Below are 21,883 nucleotides of genomic sequence, written 5' to 3'. Positions count from 1 at the left end.
AAACTTTAGTTATCAAGAGCCATCTTTAAACTACCTTTTCTTTAATGAAGGAAGCTGTCTATTTTTATTCGCTATTGCCAACTGAATAACTTCTCATCTTAATGCATAAACCAACTAAAAATTCAAAATAAAGAAATGCGACAAAAGTTTCTATGTTATGGCTGCTCAATGAAAATGGGAAAGACAGTTTCTATAAGCAAGTTTCTATTATTTTTTCTTATTAAATAACTCTACAGTAATATTAACCAGATTATTTTATATTTAAAGGTTAATTTTATTCCTGTTTATTCGGCTACAGAGGCTTCCACTGTAGCAGAACAGATAAAGAAACATCTTTTAAGATGAGACTACTTAACTATATCTCGTAATTTTCTTCTATGTTGGACAGATGCAATGTGTTGGAAAAACAAGAGTGGACAACAAAAGGAATTTTCTTGTCCTCTTCACCTCACTGAAGCAGCTGAAGCCAGAGCAACAAAGCAGAGTCACTTCAAGATTATTCCAATGCTACTCTATAGCTTGTAAGAGCAAAATTTCTCTCTCCTGGCTCTTTAGAGATTTGATCACAGCACAGTCAAATACTTTGCAAGTGTATTTCTACTGATAGTTTCAACAAACAAAAGTAAAATCCATTATCCAGGTGTACAGCCCAAGAATGCATGCAATGCATATGGTTTAAAAAATAGTGGGGGAAAAAAGTCTACATAGTCACTAATAGTACACTAATAGCAACTTTTAGTAGTCCTTTGGTCTATTGTTTTCTTTATGTTTTAATCTGGCAGACTAAACCTGAAGTTTAGTCCTGGGTAAATTCCAAAATCCTTTTTTTTTTTTTCATAGAAGCAGTGGAACTACTATTATCAAAGTCCTTTGAGGCCACAGTTGGCCTCAATTATTTTAGATTATCCTGAGGAGCATTTAAATGATCAAAGTATGAGAAACAACTAATGTTGAAGAACTGGAAAAACTAAAAATTGTTTCCACTGGTTTTAGATTGAATTGAATTGAATTCAAACATGGCTTAGAAAGCTTTGTATAATTATTAAAATGTTTATGAGACAGTCATCACTAATATGTAGTTTTGTATCATAGAGGTGTAAGACAGCATTATTGGAATGTTCTGAGGATGGTCTATCTAAACAATCAATGCAGTGACAACACAAACTAATAAACTGTTATAACATTTATTGTTTGTGTCTTCGCAACTCTGGCATGGCTCCATAAAATAGAGTGGAATTTAAGAAGGCAATCATATCCTATTGTACCACTCACCATTACAGACCAGTGAGAATGTGAACAAGCAGCACGGAGTATAAAATATGTTTTAGTTCAATCAAAAGCTTCAGCACTAGATAAAATCATTGCTTGAAATTTTATGGTTTATATTACACAGCAAATGAAACAATGATCTCCATGCTCTTCTCTTTCCTAAAGATCTATGGAAGTCCCATGGGGCAAGACAGAGGGTAAAGACAGGAAAAGAGTGAGATGGACAAAAAGGAAAAACATAGAAGAGAGGGGAAAAAAGAACTGGAGGAGGATGGAGTTTAAACCTTTTCTAGACTTTTAAAATCCAATTAGCAATCCTGATTAAAAAGTGCAGAAGCTACATGACAAGCTGTTGACTAGCATGTGTAGCTGTTATAAACTAAGCTACAAGAAAAGCTGGTCAAATATTTTCCAGTGGAACAGTATTCCATCAGAAAATGCTAATGGAATGGAACCAAAGCCTTCCATAAGAACACAACGACTTCTTGAAAAGTTTTGACAGAAACCAGGCAGAAAGGCAGGCTAAATTACCAATGTGTCTCTTCATCTTTTCTCTTGTCAGCCAGATGGCTGGTGAGTAGCCTGCCAGGCTGCTTGGCTTCTAGTTTTCATAGAATCCCTGACTTCTTGCCTGATGGGCTGCCAAACAGCTGGAAAGCTAGGTCTCCAGGAGCTCCTGAGTTTTTTTGGCTTCTCATGGTCTCCAAGCTCTCAGGCAGCTGCTTTGCAAGGAACTTGGGACCCAAGGCTCCTCTGTGAGGGAGATACAGGCTAGACCCTCATTTTCCCTTTGCTTCACAGTTTTCAGTTTATGTGTTTTACAGAAAGTGGACCTCTGTATTTGCAGACATTAAGGACCTCAGAGCAATTTATGTCAGTCCATTTGGGATCTCCAGCACGTCTACAGGAAGCCCAGACAACTCCTGGTAGTAGGTTCACTAAACTCGGCAGCCTGTGTCAAGAAACACTGGATGGGCTGTTTCTGCATGTACCCTGCAGGCATGGCAGTCAGATATGGATTCACCAAGCCAGGTCTGGCTTCCTGGGCTACCTAAATCTCCAAGGACCCTGGTTCTCAGGAAGGCTTGAGGGGCAAACCAAAAGTTCCTTTTTGTCTCCCTCATAGTATGCTTTCAAAGTTTAGTTTATCACAAATTCTTATAATTTGGAAGGTCTAAATCCAGATATCAGGGATTAAAAACTGCGTAAAACGAGAGCAAACATAGAGAAGTAGGTATGACTGAAGTAAAAAAGTAATACTTCCAGAAAACACAAAAAGGAAAATGGAAAGAGAGCAGTAGGAGCACTAAGCTTGAACTGCCAAGCTCTCTGTATAGAATTGCAAGAAGCATAGTAAGGAAAACTAAGAAACTGAAAAAGGCTGTACATATGCAAGTAGGGAATTTTGACATTATGGGCTTAACCAAAGAACAGTGTGTAAACAAAAATATATTGGTACTGCTAAAGTAAAATTTTAAAAATATAAACCAAATTAACAGCAGTGTCCAGTATGGAGCATGATTATCTTTATACACCATAGTTTTAAATCAGTAAAATGTGTAAAGAAAGCATCTTAATAATTTTACTATTTGTTATATATTAGAAGAATTTCTAAGTTCAACTACATCTCTTTGTTACTTTTAGTAAAGAAATGCTCTCTGCGGTTTCATACATATGGTTATGTTAAAATTTCCATAACAAGCAAAATCTGTGTAAGAATCCTACACAGCATAGGTCATCAGCAGCATATTTTCCATCCACAGGTTAACTCCAGACTGCTGGCTGCAGAAGTCGCTTCCTCAGAATGTAATACTGTTGCAAGACTGAAGACTAATTAACCTTCACACATACCCATCTCATTACCCTTCCCTACTAAACCTGGTTTACTTTTGATTTGCTTTTGGTTTCTTGTGTGTCAGCACAGACATTCTCTTTCCCTGTATGTAGGAAATGCACAGACAACTTCAGATGGATGATCATCTTTCATCACACCCATGATATTCCACTGCAGGGCTGAAATCACGATTTATTAGGAAAGTGTGAGATGTCATTTTACAAGTACATTTTAAGAAAACAGAATAACTTTCTAGTGTCTCAAACCCCCAGTTTCTGTCTGTTTACTTACATTACTTTGACAGACTCTATACATAGATGGCTTCCTGAGGTTCTTTAAGAAAGCCTATAAAAAGGCTAAAACTGAAAGTTGAAAGCTGATATGCAAGTAGAAAAGGACAGAAAAACATGATGCCTGACTTTACCATTCCTATTCTAATGTTTGCACCCAAAACTCTACTAAATATCATGACTGAAAATAAACCTCTACAACTTTTTTTTTTCTTTAATTTATTTAAAGATTCTAGTAGAAGATTACTCTGTGAGGAAATAGGTATTTTTTATACAAACTCAAGTTGGCAGTATTCCTCTTATTGGCACAATGCCTTTGGGTGATTTTTATAATAGCACAAACAATATTTTTGTAAAATTTCTCTAAATGTTTCTGTTTGGGCTGATGTATGTTGGGAGACCGTTACAAATACTGTTTTTCAAAGAAGCATCATAACCAAATATTGCTGTTCCAACATCAACAGAGTTCAGTAGACTTCTCCTAGCCATTTTTCATAATCATTTGTGTTTCTTGGACAGTGCACTCACACTTTGTCACTACCAATGTGCCTGCAGTAGTAATGTTTCCTTTTGGAAGTAAGGAACTAATTAATAAGAATCTGCTTCTATGAAGAAGATAATTCCTTTTAATAAACTACATTCTTGTCTCTTTATGTCTTAGATTTTAAAGAAATGTACGAACTACTTTACCCAAACCCATGACATATTTGTCTAAAACTCAAAAGTAGTACTTTCAGGTGCTGTGCAAATTTTCTCAGGAGAGTTCTACCAAACAAATTGTATCACTGAAAGTAAGATCTTCACTCTACAAGAAATTCTTCAGGCTAAACATATCTAGAACTAATTCTGGCATATGAAATAATGATTGATGTCAAACTAATATTATGGTTGTCAGAGCTCTAACAGTTTATGTACTAGAGTGTACAATTTACATTCTCTATTTAAAAAGTTATAGATCTGTCATGGACCAAATATCACTGAACTTTATCATATTGCTGTAACAAACAACATCACTTAGCTGTATCATACTCACACAACTCTATTCTATGGGAAGCACTCTGAAACAGCTACCATGATGTGACTGTCCACACATATAATCTAGGTCTATGGGAACTTGGATTCTTCTCCTTTTGCAATTAATTGCCTAAAAGCAGGCAAACTAGTTAGACCCAAAAGCTCAAAACTGACAAACATCTAAACATCTTGAGAATTCGACCCTTGGCCTTTTGTGATTATCCCCTAATGGTAAAACAGCAATAATGGACCTCCCAGTCTTAAACAGATTATAATGAGAGCAAATGCATGAGAAGGGAAACATACTCACATGCTATGACAATAACCACCCTATTAGAATGATTGATTGGCTTCTAAGATTTTGTAAATATCAAAAATAACCTTTAAAATGCTTGTACAGAAAATGTCTGTGTGGGAAAATGGATGCTGCATTACATGCTATAAAAAACTGTTTCTGATACTATTAACAAGTTCTATTTCATCTGTGAGCCTACACAACACAGAAGAGAACAACTACAGCTGCCACAAAAGAACACAGAAAGAAAACAAATCCGGATTCCATGCTCACAGCTATTTGAAACACAGTTTGCAGTCCCAAGGACAGTCTTGGAAGAGCCAGAATGCACATAATCCTTTAAAGTCATATACTTATTACTGTTTTTGAATCAAGCACTGCATAAACCAAACTGCTTTTTGGAGGATCATGCAAATCATTGAATAATATTAACTTTGAACAGAAAAGGAAAAATTTTCTTTAGATAGAAGTAGTTGCTGTACTTCCACAGTGTGCCTATAATCACTGCTTTATACATATTTCTTTCTATTCAGTGTCAGCGGAAAGGGTATTATTGGTAGGTTTGTTTCAGTGTGCCACTTGGCCTCAGGCTCACACAAAGAACTCTTTGTGGGGTCACAGATTAGCATTTGGGCAGGCAGCCAAGAGAGATGAAAGGAGGATAGCTACACTAAGGATGTACATAGTTTGCACTCATCAAATATCTTGGGGGAAAGAAAAAAAAAAAAAACACCAAGAAAAAAATCCATTTAATTTATAATTTCAGTAGCTGTCCTCTATTCTCTTAGTTTCTGAAAAAATGCTTTTACTGGAAACTCTAGCAATGTGTAGTTCTACTCTGACTCTTCAGGCCACAGAATCTTACACATAGTAAGTATTACCTTAGCACTGAGATCAATTAGTATTTTAACATTCAGTTATAGCAATATTGTTCAAGAGAGAGGCAGGCATATTTAGGTACCAAAAAACCTTTGTTACACTAGAGTGTACATTTAGGAAAAAAAAGATGAAAAGATAATTCAGAATAATCAGCGTCTGAAAAATGGTGAGCTGCCATTGCAGAGATCACTGTGAAAAAATATAAAAGCCTTAAGTTATAAAAATCAAGAACAAATATTCTCACAACACTTTAATTCATATATCTGTACCTACATCAAATCATCTATATAAAATAAACAGCCAAACAGTGCTCAATTCCAAACAGGAAATACTGCCTGAAAAGGATGTTGAGGCTATCTAGCACTTTGAGGGAATTCTCACTCTTCACATAGTCAGGATCTCAAATTATACGTAGAAGGATGAATATTTGTGGTAGAATAGACAGTAGATGCAAAAGTTGCATCATTTATGGAGTAAATTAGAAATGGAAGCTATTATTGTATACAAGGATTAAGGAATAAAATTGGTATTCTAGGAAACTTCTAATAGGAAACAAAATCTTGCCCATTTATTCTACCACAGGTCAGTGGTGGGAATTCACAGAAGAAGACTTGTGGCTTATACTCACCATTTTATCTCCATTAGGAAACCGTCATGAAATACATGAATAGCTCAGTTTTCTGTGCACAACTGACCTGCACAACCACCACTATTCACAACTGGCACTTTTTGTTGGCAGTCTGAGCAGAAAACCTAAGGATTACATTGGCACTGAGTCTGAAATATGCTCTGAAATCAAATGATGGTCTCTTGAGAACATAGCTGAAGTTCCTCATAGTAGAGAACAACTAGAACTACCTGTGCTATTCATAGCCTGTGAGTAGAAGCTTTCTGTTTTCAGCATGCTTTATGTGGGAACAGTAACTTTAGATCCTGATAAGTTATTAAAATATATTCTCCAAATACCATAAACACTGTAAAGACAAAACATATTATATAATGAGCACTAGATGGAGGACTATTCACTTTTGAAAAGTGAATACATATTTTTTTTTAAGCAGTTAACAGATTGAAATAAGGAGAGTGTAAGTATTGCTGGAAATCATCCAAATATAAAAACTGTATGTGTGTGTATATATATATAACAAATCTGTTATTTTCAGTACTTTCTTACCTTAGCATTTTCAACACAAGGACAAAGAGCCCAAGCTGCACTTGCTTGAACATCTGGGTTAGGATTTTTCAACAGAGACCATAACAAGCGAACTCCATCTAGACTGTCAATTATCCTATTGCAGAACAGAACAACAAAGAGATAGTTAATTATGGAGTGGACAATGTTGAATCTCAAATTACATCAGTTTGGTTGGAACACTGTTTTAACAAACACTGGCATGATTTTAACACACTGCTTTGCTCTATGCAAGTGCTTGTGTATTATTGTCAGCTAATCACCATCAACATATTCAGTAAACAGTACTTATTAAAGCAGATGAGTGTGAACAAATAATGTGAAGACAGAATGTTTTCTACCTAAATCTCATTAATGTTTACTTTTTTCCAGCACTGTCATTCAAAAGTCTTACAGAAGATAAAGTAAACTACATTATAACCAGAACTCATAAACGTGAAAACAAGCATGTGACTTTTTAACGATCTGCATGTAAAGTGAAATCTGAATTCGAGCATACTGGCTTCTTTCATATGGTAACAAATACTCTCCAAAACAAATATTTGTGCCCAAAACTATGTACTTAACTTTTTATTCAGTCTATGCTTAATGTATTTACCTTGCTCTATGACATATTTTAAAACACTATGTTTCTAATCTAGCATTAGAAATTAAAATGGTCACACCACAGAGCATCGTTTGTTGGGCACGAATAACGTCTCACTTGTTTCCCATGTGCTCCTTACTAACAAGACGAACACTGAACACTATGTTATAATTACTTAAACACACTGTAATCAAAGTATCTTCATGAGTAGCTGAGAAATGAATTATCAGTGGAATCATCTCTACACCATCTGTGTTATGTTTACATATCAATCAGACTTAGGGATCATAACTTCACATTAGGTTCCAGTGAATACCCTAAATGGAAAGGAAGGTCAAACAAAACTTAATAACCTTTACTAACATACCCCTTTTTAAAAAAAAAAACAACCCTGTGTTAAACTCAAAGCAGATGAGCTGGACTTGAAGAAAAGCAAGTACACCTTCACTGTCTAACCTCAAAAGTAAAAAATTCAGTTGCATACAATGTATTTACATCTTTCACTGTACATGTGAGATAAACTGAAATACAGATTGAGCTTCAAAACAGCAGATAAAATATGTAATTTGTGTTCACTATATATGGTTTGCCAGGAAATTTTAGAACTATTTATAAAATGAACTTTGTATGTAATCCTATCACCACCTGGAGCAGAAAAAATAATTAAGGACATGTAGTCTGTCTAAAATAAGAAAGGATTTTATTCATAACATTTTCATGCAAACTGGTTAAACAACTCTGTTTTTCAAAATAATACTTTTTGCTAACAAAGTTATGGTTAAGCTAAGACACTACATTTTTTAAGGTCTGCCAATTTTAGTACAGTTTATTTTACATGCTCAGATCCAAATCAACTGTAAGAAAATCATGCAAAGGACAAATTCAAAAGTCTTAACACAACAAAATAAACCAGCATCATCATGAACCACACAACTATACATATATGCTCACATAGTAAGGATGACTCAAATAAAAGCTTCAAAACAAGCTTTTAAATCCCTCCAAACCCCAAAGGCTTTTAAGGAATTTTAACATTACTCTCCTGTCACTTCAGAAAGCACAAGGCATTTTTTCCTGTATTGGAATTAATTAAAAAAGAACCCATGAATCTCCCCTCTAGGCAAGTGAGTACTGATCATATACCAACATGAGGTACTTCCTCCCAAAAGGGGCTAAATATAAATGACCCAGCTCCAACCAGTATATAAAAATGAAGAGATAGAAGCCAAACACTGAGCTCAGATTTTTTCCACCACACTTCAAAAAAAACAACCTGTAGGATGATTTATCTTTCCATTTTTTTAAAGCTTCCTTTTCAATTTAAAGTTTACTTTCATTTTCTTTTCAGTTTCCTTGTCCTCTCTTCAGTGTTTCAAAGTGAACTAGCCTCACTATTGTTCATTTTCTGAAGAAGATTTGCCTTTTGCTTGAAGACCAGAAAGACCAGTTGTCTTAGACACAACACAACCCATCTCAGAATATCTGTAAATGTAGTTATCTGACCATTCAACATGTATAAAATCAAACCAGAAAACAGCATAGACAAAACGAAAAAAATCTCCAAACTACATTGTTCATCACTGAGTACTGCTTTCTCACAGTTACACTAGATTAACTCTGATAAAAAGAATGATGCTCTTAAATTCTCATTCTGGAAGAATTATCATTGTGTAATCACCACGCAAGCACAAACCCTTTTATTTTCGTATTGATGAGAACACATATTTACCAATTAAGAAAGCATCGCTAAGGAGTTCACTATTTTATCTTTCTATGGTTTCACTGCACAATCCAGCAGATGAAGAAAATGGATGCTGAGTGAGCGTATCTGCCTTAACAGCAAAGGGAACACTAAAACAAATGGTCCTGAAAAACGTTTCCTCTATAAAAGTGCTTAGACATTAGTTTCCTTCCTATGTGAAAATTCCTTTTTCAGGCTGACAAAAATACACATTCAGGTTTCTTTACAAATAAACAAAGAAAGAGAGAGGAAAATAGACGTGTAATCTTGAACATTTCAGCTCTGATGGCATAATGCTAAACAGTATTCTGATTTGGTTTTGTAAATAGTTTTCTATCTAATTTTCTTCCCAAAATTTATTATAATATAATTAGCAGGAAGCTGTAATAAGGCTGCTTACTACAATAAATACAAGCAAATATACCATAAAATATACTTTGGTTGGCATTCAATTCTTTATTCATCCATAACTAGCACATTATTCACTCAGTGGTTTCACTCACTGAAATTATATATTTCATAATTATTTGTTGACATCCTGATGATAAAATTAAACTGCAGTTAAACTACAGAGTAAACAACCACTCATGGAACTGTTAAAACACAGGTTTTTTGACATAAATGCAAAACGTTTTCTTTGAAAGCTGAATGGAAACTCATAAAATTTGAAATTATAGGACATTTAGTTGATATAAAAATCTTAATGTTTAACACTTCAATATTCAAATATTTAAGTGCTTCATAGAATAGTTGATCTGCATATCTGCACTGTATCTAATGTACAGGACACTATCATTAATAGCCAAAATCTTAACAGGCATGAAACTCATCCAAAGTAGAAATGTAAACATTATTGTAGGTAATTGCTGTCTGGTGCTTCACTGTAAGTACGTAACAATATATAAATATGTGGAGTTCCAGTGCAAGACCCCACTGTTGTGGCTCTATTCCTTAACACAGCTGAGCCATCTCGCAATAGAACTGGACCACCTCTCGTATATCAAAGCTCTGTACTTTGTCATATATTGATCTTATTTGATCACTGATAGAATTTAGAAGAGGTGTAGATTATTCTGCTCCTCAAAATAATCAAAAGTAGTTGCACTGGCAGATAGAAATGGCTGGAGTGAAGAGGCGCTCCTGTGCTGGCCAGACACGATTAGAGCAGAGGTGAAGGGACATGTAGCTGGCATCACTCCTACCAAACGGTAACTGCAAGGTGTGTGACCAAAACATCCTCCTGCTTTCCGCACAGAACCACTGATGTATGGTGTATGTAGAAGAGGTCTTATGGGCAAAAAATAGTAACACAGTTAAACCCATTCAGAGATTACTTTTTAGTATTGCAGTGAATTCATATTTGCTATCTGACCAGAGCAGATAACTTAAGAAGACATTTTTTATTGACTTTTGTTGTCTATCCATAGGCAAAAGCTGCTTAACACAGGCTTTTCATATTATTTAAGAATCTTGACGTCATGAAAACATTGAACATCATGAGCAAGACGTGGGTCACAATTCTAACAATTTACTTCGCTTTTTTAAATATATCTGAAACTAGCAAAGCTGTTAATCCAAAATAGTACTTCTCTTTCAAAATAAAACTTAATATTGAACATTTCCAGTAGTAACGTCAACATGAATTGCTTAAATACACATACATACATGCAGCCTAGACATCTGTTTGTCATATCTATCATCTTTCTCTGTTACAACGTTATTTGCCAGAACTTCGAGAACTCTAGTTTAAATGCCTGCCAATTTAGACCACAAACACAAATGTAAATAAACAATGTTAGACTGACTCTGTATTGTGCTCACTGGTAAGATTACAGGGTTTAATTCTGGCAGAATGTAATCTCGTCTTTTTTGAAACCACAATTTAGCATTTTTCTTAAAACTTTCACTAGTTGCTGCGGACTGCTTTGATAAATAGTATTATATACCAATGACTCAAACTCCATCTGTTTGGCTAAAATAACTGTACATTTCAGTTTATAAGATTCTAAACCTTCAGTTTTGAACACTAGCAAGGAAGTCTATGGGTTTTTGAATGCAAAGGGCAAATGAAAATTTGGTGGCAGTCAAAGAATAAGCACTAGTCCTTTGTTTTCAGTAAGAGAAAAAGAATAATCGTAAAAAGTTCCTCAAAAAGATAAATACACATAAAAAATGTATTGCAGCATCTCTGTCAATGGCAGTGTAGCAGACTGAGTATGGAGAACAACTTCATGCTGTCCACATAAGAGAAAGGAAGTTCAGTCACATAATTACGCTTTTTTTTAAGATAAGTCAACTTCTTTTTGGCTGTGACAGAAGCTGGCTGCTGTTCTTTATTTTAAATAGCTCAATAGAGCCAATAAAAATCACTTAATTGCTCAAAGTTGCCTTGAAGTAAAGGATTGGTGCAGAAAAGTAACATTAGTGTACTTTCCATTCAACAGTTTTAGGAGTTATAGTGTCAGCCAGGAAACATGGCAGAAATAAAATACACAAAATACATGTAGGAGATGTAGATTCGCTTACACTTATCTACTAATCTTTCTTCATCAGTGCAGGCTTCCTCCATGCAACATAAGAAAATTGTACAGCATTTCCCTCAGAATTTAACTACACTGATTCATGGAACACTCTCAGTTTTTTATAATCCATAATAATATTTTATTTCATATAATAAACCCATCCTCTTCATAACATATCCTTGAATCATTCACAGAAATTATGTGAGCCCTACACTTGGTCTCTATGGTTTCCACATACCTACTGCTGCAAGGATAACCACATTCAAAATAGAAGACTGCTCAACTGAATATTTAGTCTCTAAGCCACACTTTGTTAAACAGACATGAAATGTAAGAATGTATCTGAAAATTCTAAATCGTTATGAGAACCTACCTTTATATTTTTCTGCTTTTTTTTTTCTGGGTCACCAGTACATATGGAAGTCAATGATAGCAGAATTCAGAAAAACCGTCATACTTTTCAAAGTTTATGTAATGCCAAACTAAAAAAGTAACTCTATAAACAGAGCCTGTCTGTACCACATGACAAAGAAAACAAGCCTCAAAACCAGCCAAATTTGTCAACACAAAGGCTAACAGTAGAGAAGAACTGCTCGCCTAGAAACCTGTCAAGCCATTCTGAGAAATAAGTGATTATGAAACAAGGAATGTAAGCGGGTACCATCTAGATGAGTAAGAAAGACCATAAAGAGCTAAGTATCAACCTGCAATGGGAAGTTCTCATCACCTGTATACACTTACAGGCTGCAAGTGGCTTTGCTTTGCTTCTTTTTAGAAGATAATCTTGGCACATCTCCATATCCTTGTTAAGATGTGCCTTTTTGGTTAAGAACTTCAGAAAATGTTTACAGAAAGAGACTGAAATCCACGGTAGTTTCTAACAAGGCTGCTTATTGTTTTGGGCCTATATTCTGTAAAGGGAAAAAAAAGTCATACTACAGACTGTGTGTATATCCTTCGTGTCCTTGGTGACTTATTCTTCCCCCAAAGGAGAGCACTTTGGATGAGGAGATACAATTTCGGCTTCTGCTGTACTGGTCTGAGAGAAGGAGAAAGGAGAGGAACAGATGTACTTCTTTTTTTTTTTTCTTTGTTGCTTTTAAGTGCCCTCAATGCTGTGAGAGGTAGAGCTTTCAAGCAAATCACTTAAATGTGAACAGTTACACTGCTCTGCTGTCAATGTTTTAGCTAAGCATTGCTTTTAAAAAATCTGCTGGGTTTGTATCAAACTTATCCCCATTTGGATGAATCATGCTCCAGGAGAAGACAGCAGCATTATCTCTTCTAGTACTACAAGCCTAGCTAGCACAATACATCAGGTACATGCCACAGGTTTGCTAATAATAATACATTTTGTGTAACAGGTTTTTTGTAGTAGTAAAAAGTATATTCTACTCTTAGCCAAGATCTTGCTTACTTGATAATGTTTTAAGATACTTTTAAAAACACTTCTAGGGCTGAGAACTTCAACAGAGAATTTTTCATGTGAATGAATTTTGATTCCTTTGTTCACGCTTCACAAACTATAAAATTTTGTCCTAAAAAAACCTGTACTCTCTCCTTCTTAAAAACAAGATAGACTTTGTTCTATCACAATTTTAGCAGCAACTTGTGTTCTTTTTTATGCTTATACAGAACACATTCCAGTATGAAGCTATCCATACTGGATACTATGAGTGACAGTTTGAGTACTGGAGTTATGTTTGAGGTTTTATAAATACCAATTTATATTTATTGGCATTTCAGTTTTTCAGTATTTGCAAGGCTAATTCTGTTAGGTTAATACATTACACTAAAGGTTGATTTTTAGTGAGATGTCATGAAAGTGATTTCATTTATTTATAGTTTTATGCTACATGGCTAACTGCTCATACAACCTATGTTTACAGTTGTGTACCATCCAGCCTTTTGCCACTGGGTGACAGCCAAAGCATGAAAACAAAAGCCCTATTCAGGAAAAGAATTCCCTGCACTGCTATATGAATATCAAGTGAATTATGCAAATCAGAACAGGAGGAGCTAAATAAAACTCTCTTTCTGACCTTCCTTATGTATAAGGAGGGAAATATGCCGAGAATCTTGAAGTAAATATCCCTGTAAGGGAACTGTAAGTGCAGTAAATGCCGACCTCAACATTTAACCGGAACACTTAATCATAAAACTCAAGAACCTTTGTAACTTATACGAATCTACATCACAAAATCAAAGAGAGGAACAACTCTCTCAGTAAAAAGACAGCCCTTTTCTTTGGTTTTGCAAAGAAATAAGAGGGGAGAAAAGGGTCCCAAACTGTCTAAGTTCACAAAAGGAATGATGGAGAGGGAAAAAAATATAAAATACTAGAAGTATGCCACTTCAAAAAATTCAAGTTTATTTTCATGATAGTAAATGGGCACTTTTCCTTTTCAGAATAACTTTCTCTAATTCAGCCTTTATGATTATTATTTATGATTTGATAACAGATGTAAAAGGACAAGGCAAAATACATACCTATCATGCAGCACTTCAAAATGGTGCTTGGTAATTTTGAATTTTAATAAAAATCAATTTAATAAAGGTTAATTTTGTTTTCCTCAAAATGCTATATATATATAATAATAACATATATATTTCCTTATTAAATTTTTTATACAGCACATTTATAGGAGGATGTAACTAACCCACAGAATCCTGCAAAAACCCCAAAAAGTAAAATATCCTTTTAGGTCAGATTAGAATTGACTATATTTGCATCAGAATCACTAAATTTTTTTAATATTTAAAATGCTATGTATAGTAATAACTCACATCATATTTTCAGTTTCTGTTGCACATGCTCCTACTGCTTTGTTGACATTCACAAGTAGTGCCTGATCAGTTTCAGTGAGTAACTTCACTAAAGGTGGTATTCCACCACATCTGCGGACAGTACTTCGATTTACTGGCTCTTGGCAACATTCTCCCAGTGCTCCAACGACATTTATAAGGACTTCTTCAGGCTGATTAGTAAGCAGTCCTACCAAAGTTTCTATGGTCTGACATTCCCGAAATCTAAACGAAAGCAAAAAAACCAAAGTTATTATTTTCAGTATGTTACCACTATAAATTTAATTTTACAATTAAAGAATCATTATTATTGAAGTACAATGTTTAATTTCTGTATATAAATCATCGTGCTGAAGAATTCTAATACAGGTAAGCCATTCCAATCACTTAGAATAAGTGTGACACAGAACCTACCTTTCTAATGACATTTCTCTAATTTAGTTATCTAGGAATCTCTTGAGCAGTTTGAGGGTTTTCTAAAACTTGACATGTGGATGCAAAATCTACAAATAGCTGAAACAAACCAGTGTTCTAGTACACTTCTATTGTAGAAGTGTTAGATTCCAATTTGAAGGTAAGAAATAAGTTGACAGAAATTTGACTTGATTGCTATATTAATACTTTCCTCCTTCTTCATAAAACTTTTGATACTGAAAATCAAAAAATATGTTTTTTAAAAATCCTGGAGGTCCTACCCTACAAAAAGATGTGTGCTAAACCTCAGAAGTTCGTCTTTCAGAACAGGATGTTTTCCTCAGTGCTAGAATCATCTAAGTTTGTTTTGTTCAAAACTTAAGAGGATTATTTACACTTAAATACTGTATGTTGCTGTCACACAATTTCTGACACCCCTTGACACTTCCACTTGGTATATTAAGATAGATCTAACCTGTATCTAATCTAATTATCAGAGATAATTTCTCTGAGGGTACCGAGTTCTCATTTGCACTTCCCTCCCAGCCCCTACATTTTGTAAGTGCCTACTTGAGCTACAAAAACTGTATGTTCCAAGAATCACTTGCACATGAGGCTTTTCTTTCATACAAAAAAAAAAAAATTTCTGAGATTTTTATGGCAGAACTAGAGCTGTTTCAATAAAAATTAATCTTTCCAAGTTGGATTATCAGCATAACAATTAAAGTAACTGAGAAATGAGAAACTTTCTTTTTTGGTTGTCCAAGCCTTTGCTTAAGGTTTGGATAAGAGGACATCTTCCTCTCTTTGTTCATTGTAACTTGGAAGTATTCCTATACTTATTTTTTTCAAGAGTAAACATCAACAGCATGAATAAAAAAGCAATAAAGTAAGCAAAAAATTTAAATAAAACAAAACAAAACAAACACCAAATTGATTTTCTCTGGCTTCTTTTTCTGTGTTCCATCTCAAGTGCTTCACAGATGGAATGACAGGAGCTGGCTCTGTAACAGGCAGGCTGCACTCTGACACAGAGCTGCTGGCTCGGGCCATCTTGTGTCCAGAAGCAGAACGGCTCCTTGCACACACACTGGAATCTGAGCTGGGCAGACCCAGGCACCTCTATCAGCTCACTGCTGAGTCAGCACATCCCCTCAGCAAGGTACTTCAGGTACAGGAAACACTGTGGAGCACTCTGAAGGTTATTAAGTGTCCCTGCAGGAACCAGCAGGGTTTGTTAGTTCCAGTTTCATGGCAGACTCAAGCTCATCCCTCCCGATCTACTGAGGTGTTTTCATATCGACCTCACTCCCTTTTCTTTAGCGCCCTCCCATTTTGAGTTTGGACACAGTTTAATGCTTCAGACTCAGCACTACATAATACATGAATTCGGCTGGAGCTGTGCCTGGCTAGTAACCTTTGTGGAGCACCAAGCACTTGCCAAAGATATGTGAGTAGCCCAACAAAAATCTGTTTGCATTTGGACAGAATTATTGGCTACAGCAATACCAATAAATAAAACAGGCGAGGGTTCATTCTCTAGCCCTGAAGATGAGAAGCACAACACAGCATCCATATGGCTAAAATCTCTTCTCCTCACAACTCGGGGTGGCCTCGCCCATTCTGCCTAATGGAAACAATCTGTTGCCTGCACTGATCCCAAGGAGTGTCTGGGCATTGTCTGGGAGAGTGCTTGCTGGCACAGGCCACACTGTGTAAGGGACTGTGCTGGCAGTTGAACAGTACGGATAATCCTAACATAGTGCCTGAACCCTGAAAGATTTGGCCCTGTTTAGTTTACTAGTACAGAGAGAGCCATTCAGTCTGTCTCATCACTAATTGATCCAAAATCAGGATACCTCTGTGCAGATACCCAAAGCCCACGGGAAAGAAGGATATACCCTTCTGAAAAGTTAGGTTACCACAAAATCAAGAATGCAAAAAGCAGTAGGACAGTAGTAGAAGATGTAAAGACCATGGGTTTAGGAACTCAATTAGGACAGTCAAAAATCCAGAATGTAAACCATTATAGTGAAAATCTTCCTAATTTTTATTCAGCCTTTATCTATCATTTGTGTTTATCCAGCAAAGTACACTGGAATGAAGGCTGCAGGAAGAGGTTACCTCTTACGTATACTCTTTCTAACATATGAAATTTGCATTCATTTTACAGAACAGCATAACTTCTAGGAAACCAAACCCGGCACAACCTAGGAAACCATACCATGCAGCAGAGCCAGCTTTTTTGCGGGGGGTAAGGTGCGTGAATATGCTAAATTAATTTTAGATGAGGGGGTCGAGTATTCTCAATCATTAAGCTGTTCCATAAAAGGTGGAGGGTGATAACTTCTGCTGTCACATCCTCCACAATTACTCAGGACCCTCGTACAGAGAGGTTGTAGGTACCTATGGCAGGACTCTCATCAGTTAATTCCACTCATTTAGAAGCTGGGTCTTCAGACTAAGCTACTTTTCTGAGCCCCTTCTGTAGTCAAGAAGAGCACATTGAGACTAATTATCCTAAACTCCAGTATATTTCTAATATGTATTAGACATCTACCCTGGAATGACATCATTTGCTCTTTGTCTCTCTTGACGTAAAACATTAAAGTGTACTACGAACTCTGTCTACCATGCCACAGTGATTCCAGTTTGTAAGCTACACAGAGGAGAGGGAATATCAGATAAGTCCACGTATCAAATGTTTAGTACGTGTTAGTACACCTCCTGACTCAGTGTCCTATGTCTTAGCTATTCTTTAGAGGCACCACTGGTCTCCATTGACTTAAGATTCTAGGAACTGAACACTGTCTTCACTGTATCCTGATGAGGTCAGGTGGCAATTTTTTAAGTACTGTGAAACCTAAATTCAAAGTCCAACTGATTGTAAAGAATGTTTTTAAAGAACCCTGACACAACAATTTTGAAAAAAAAAACAGAGGCCTATAAAATTAAAACACAATCATGTAACAAATGCTTGTAAAATTAAATTGTTACTTTGACACGTTTTCTATACTGATAGCACATTTCCAGATTGCTCCTGTCACAGCTGCCAGAAGTTTCTTGTTTTCAGAGTTATCAAGCAGAGCAGACAGTGGTTGTAGACCTCCATATTGTCTAACTAGGTCCCGTGTTTGTTTATCTTCCGCGCACTGTACAAAACAATTAAATATATACATTATATAAAAATGTGTAAAACCATGTCTTCAAAAGCTAGCTGTATTACATTGTAACTAGTAAAATCTAATACAGAAGAAAACATAAATATTGTATTAAAGTACCAGAATATGCTAACAACTCACTAAGAGAGTTTGACAGTAAACTGCTGCTGTATATGCAGCAGTGCTTGTACTGTCACAATGTCCACTTTGTGAGTAAACATAACAAATCCAAAGAAGCTTTTCTCCACTGGCTACCTGTGCAATTTAGGGCTTGCACAAAAGAAGAGTAAGTAGGAACTTAACTACAATATTAAATAAGCAGCTAAAATATTCACAACATTTTTATAAAGTAATTTCTTACATGTTAGAGAAATACTGAAATTAAGAAATATTAAAACTGACAACCACATGAAAACAAGGGGCTAATCCTGGTTCTGATTTACTGATTATAATACAATTACCTTAAATATGGCACTTGCACAATGCATCTGAAGCTCCTCATGTTCACTACTCAAATTTTTCACCAGGTTCTCAATCATTCCCTCTGTCCTTATTGCAAGTCTGTAACTTGGCTAAAAAGATAAACTGCATCTCTTAAATTCAGTATATTACTAGTTAATAGGACACAATAATAACACAATGCTACAATTCTAGGGTTTGGTATTGAGAAGTCTTGTACTTTGTCACAACCACAAGTAATCATTGCCTTGAAAATACTACTCATGATCTCAAAGGTAAGCAAATACAGAAATCCTCTGCAGTGCTCTTCCAATCGCCTGTAAAAGCAGGTGCTGCAATGCCTATTTTGTAGCTGCTTGGCTTAAAGAGAATGCAGAATATTCTGAAAGGTGTCCAGACTCCCTGCTCAGAGGCAAGAAGGTAAAAGATGCTTCAGAACTGGATCAAGAAGTACCCACCCATTTACTTGAGAACCAGCAGCCAAAACAACAGATCTATACCTAGAACAAGGTTAGAAAAACAGGCATAGCAACAGGGGATCATTGTTTAAGAGGGGGAAAACATCTCTGTAAGAGATGCAATTAATGTTCTTTCCAAGTTAGGCCAGACAAGAAACCCTCAAAAATGTCACCTTCTCAGTACAGACTTATTGAACCTAAAATCTGCTAGGTTTGTTTCTCATGCAACATCCCTAAATTTGTGTAATTCAAGAAACTAATTTTTAATAGGCAAAGTGTTCAATAATGGAAAATCTTTTGAAAAATCTTATCTTCTGTGTCTCAAATTCTCCAAGAGAACTTATTTATATTTTTTACCTCAAGTGCAATACACCTTACTTTCCAATGGGATTCTACAAATAGAGGTATAGAATCATAAAAAAATAGAATCATTTAGGTTGGAAAAGACCTTCAAGACCTTTGAGTCCAACCATTAACCCAGCATTGCCAAATCCACCACTAAACCATGTCCCTAAGTGTCACATCTACATGTCTTTTAAACACCTCCAGGGATGGTGACTCAACTGCTTCCCTGGGCAGCCTATTCCAATGCCTGACAACCCTTTCAGTGAAGAAATTTTTACTAATACCCCAACTAAACATCCCCTGATTCAATCTGAGGCCATTTTCTCTGGTCCTATTGCTTGTTAGCTGGGAGAAGAGACCAATCCCTACCTCACTACAACCTCCTTTCAGGCAGCTGGAGGGACTTATCAGATCCTCCTCAAGTCTCCTTTTCTCCAGGCTAAACACACCCAGCTCCCTCAGCTGCTCCTCATCAGACTGGTGCTCCAGACTCCTCTATTTCTGCTGTCCTTCTCTGGACTCCCTCCAGCACCTCAAGGTCTTTCCTGAAGTGAGTGGACCAGAACTGAACACAGGATTTGAGGTGCAGCCGAGTACAGGGGGACGATCATTGTCCTGGTCCTGCTGGCCCCACTACTGCTGACACAGGCCAGGATGCCACTGACCTTCTTGGCCACCTTGCCACTCTTGGCTCATGTTCAGCCGGTGTTGACCAGCACCCTGAGGTCCTTTTCTGCCAGGCTGTTTTCAAGCCACTCTTCTCCCAGCCTGTAGTGCTGCCTGGGGTTGTTGTGACCCAAGTGCAGGACTCGGCATTTTGCCTTGTTGAACGTCATACCATCGGCCTCAGCCCATGGATCCAGCCTGTCCAGATCCCTCTGCAGAGCCGTCCTGCCCTCCAGCAATTCAACACTCCCACCCTAGATGGTGTTGTCTGCAAACTGACTGAGGGTGCCCTTGATCCCCTTGTCCCCATCACTGATAAAGATATTAAACAGAACTGTCCCAGTCATGTAATCACATATATGGCCATGGTAAAAAATATTTGTATTTGAATTTAAAAACTGAATATACTCAAATCTGTGAAACCTGCCATGGTTCACATACTACTCCCAGCCATTTAAATAAAAAATACATGGCCTTTACTTCATTACAAGCTGTGACCTTCTCAAAAACACTTTGATCATACAAAGCTTCTACTTCCTGATAGTATAACTGCCCTGATTTAAGTGACATTAAAATGTAATACTTCCTTTTAGTAGCCAGTTGTTTTACTGTTTAGAAATAACTTAGCTATATGCGTTTACTTACCTCTGAGGCACATTCTTGTAGTGTTCCCACTACTGGGATTAAGATGTTTGCATCTGAGCATTTGAGCCACGTAGCTAACAATGGAATGCCACCAGCTTTGCGGATTGCTTTCTTGCTTTTGGTGCTTTTGCTGCAGCTCCAGAGTGCCAAAGCCGCACAGCGTGCTATTTCACTATCTTTGTCTTGGTATGGTTTTCCCATTGAAACACACTCCAACAGCCCAACCTAAAAAAAAACTCAATTTTTTAACATTCAAAGGGAAGTTTGATATTATACTGCTTTTTAATTATGGTAAACACCACCATAATAATCATTTATCCAACACATGATGTGTTTTTTTTAACAAAACTACACATATGACAAGGGTACAAATTTTAATGTCTGCTTACCAGTTTCTTGATTCCTCCATATTGCCTTACTGTCTTTCGTGCTCTTTTAAATCTAGCAACATTAGCAATTGTTTCAGCTGCCAAACATTTGAGATCTTTATCTGGAGAGTCCAGTATTTTCACCATGATCTCTAAGCCCCCAAGATCTGCAATTGCATGTCTGATCAGTATATTGTGACTAATTTCCTTCAAGATTTTTAATGAACCAGTCTAAACAATGGGAAAAAACAGATGTTGAACATTATTTAATTATAAAAAACATTATCATTATCTAAAATGCTGGGTTATCTAAAACATCATATCTTTTATATTTAAGCAGGAGAAAAGAAGGAAACTAAAAGTCAAAGAAATTGATTTCTTTCTAAAAAATCTGAAGAAAAAAAGAAAATAGAGGAATGAGTAAAGAAAGAAATCAATTTTCTTTACACTCTGTAACTCTGAAAATTGAAAAAAATATTCTAATAGAAAGAGCATATTCATAGATGTTTCACAAAGCTGCTTACCTGACAATTAGTTTCTTCTGTATCGAGTAAATTAATTAACACTTCAAGACATCCAGTGTCTTTGAAAGCCAGCTGACACGATTCTTGAGCCAAATTGAAATCTCTCATTGAACAAAGTCCAATCACAGTAGCTGTTGGATCGCCTGTCTAAAATAAAGCAAATAATTAACAAATCTGTAAAATGCTTTTATTATAAAACTTAATCACTTCTAGTTGTACTCGTAAAATCACTACTAAAGAAGATACATGGTAGAGTATTTTGCTTCTATGGTGCTAAATAACACAGACATAGTAAGAAAGGGAATTATTGATAAAGTCTGTAAATGGCATAAAGATTCAAGTAAGTGAATAGCTCAAGTGACAAATTACTAATATGGCTTTCTGTGAATGGACCAGTAAATTAGGCAGTCAAGTAT

General features: G+C 36.0%; 1 protein-coding gene across 7 annotated transcripts in view; it reads right to left on the bottom strand.

The window, feature by feature from the left end:
- The window catches only part of ARMC4 (armadillo repeat containing 4), an 84,765-nt gene that overhangs the window by 30,323 nt on the left and 32,559 nt on the right, over positions 1 to 21,883 (bottom strand). For all 7 annotated transcript variants that reach the window (XM_027889704.1, XM_027889708.1, XM_027889709.1 and 4 more), the window contains 7 exons: positions 21,468 to 21,614; positions 20,965 to 21,174; positions 20,576 to 20,800; positions 18,464 to 18,574; positions 17,839 to 17,993; positions 14,410 to 14,652; positions 6,756 to 6,870 (listed from right to left, as the gene is read on the bottom strand). In XM_027889704.1, coding sequence (XP_027745505.1) covers positions 6,756 to 6,870; positions 14,410 to 14,652; positions 17,839 to 17,993; positions 18,464 to 18,574; positions 20,576 to 20,800; positions 20,965 to 21,174; positions 21,468 to 21,614 — 1,206 coding nt within the window. The remainder of the gene's footprint in view (positions 1 to 6,755; positions 6,871 to 14,409; positions 14,653 to 17,838; positions 17,994 to 18,463; positions 18,575 to 20,575; positions 20,801 to 20,964; positions 21,175 to 21,467; positions 21,615 to 21,883) is intronic.

This window comes from Empidonax traillii, unplaced genomic scaffold, assembly GCF_003031625.1.
Source record: "Empidonax traillii isolate 1590-97213 ecotype Southwest subspecies unplaced genomic scaffold, ASM303162v1 scaffold270:size1067046, whole genome shotgun sequence".
NCBI classification, from domain to species: Eukaryota; Metazoa; Chordata; class Aves; order Passeriformes; family Tyrannidae; genus Empidonax; species Empidonax traillii.
The sequence above is the reverse complement of the archived record's forward strand: the minus strand, read 5'-3'. Positions and strand labels throughout refer to the sequence as shown.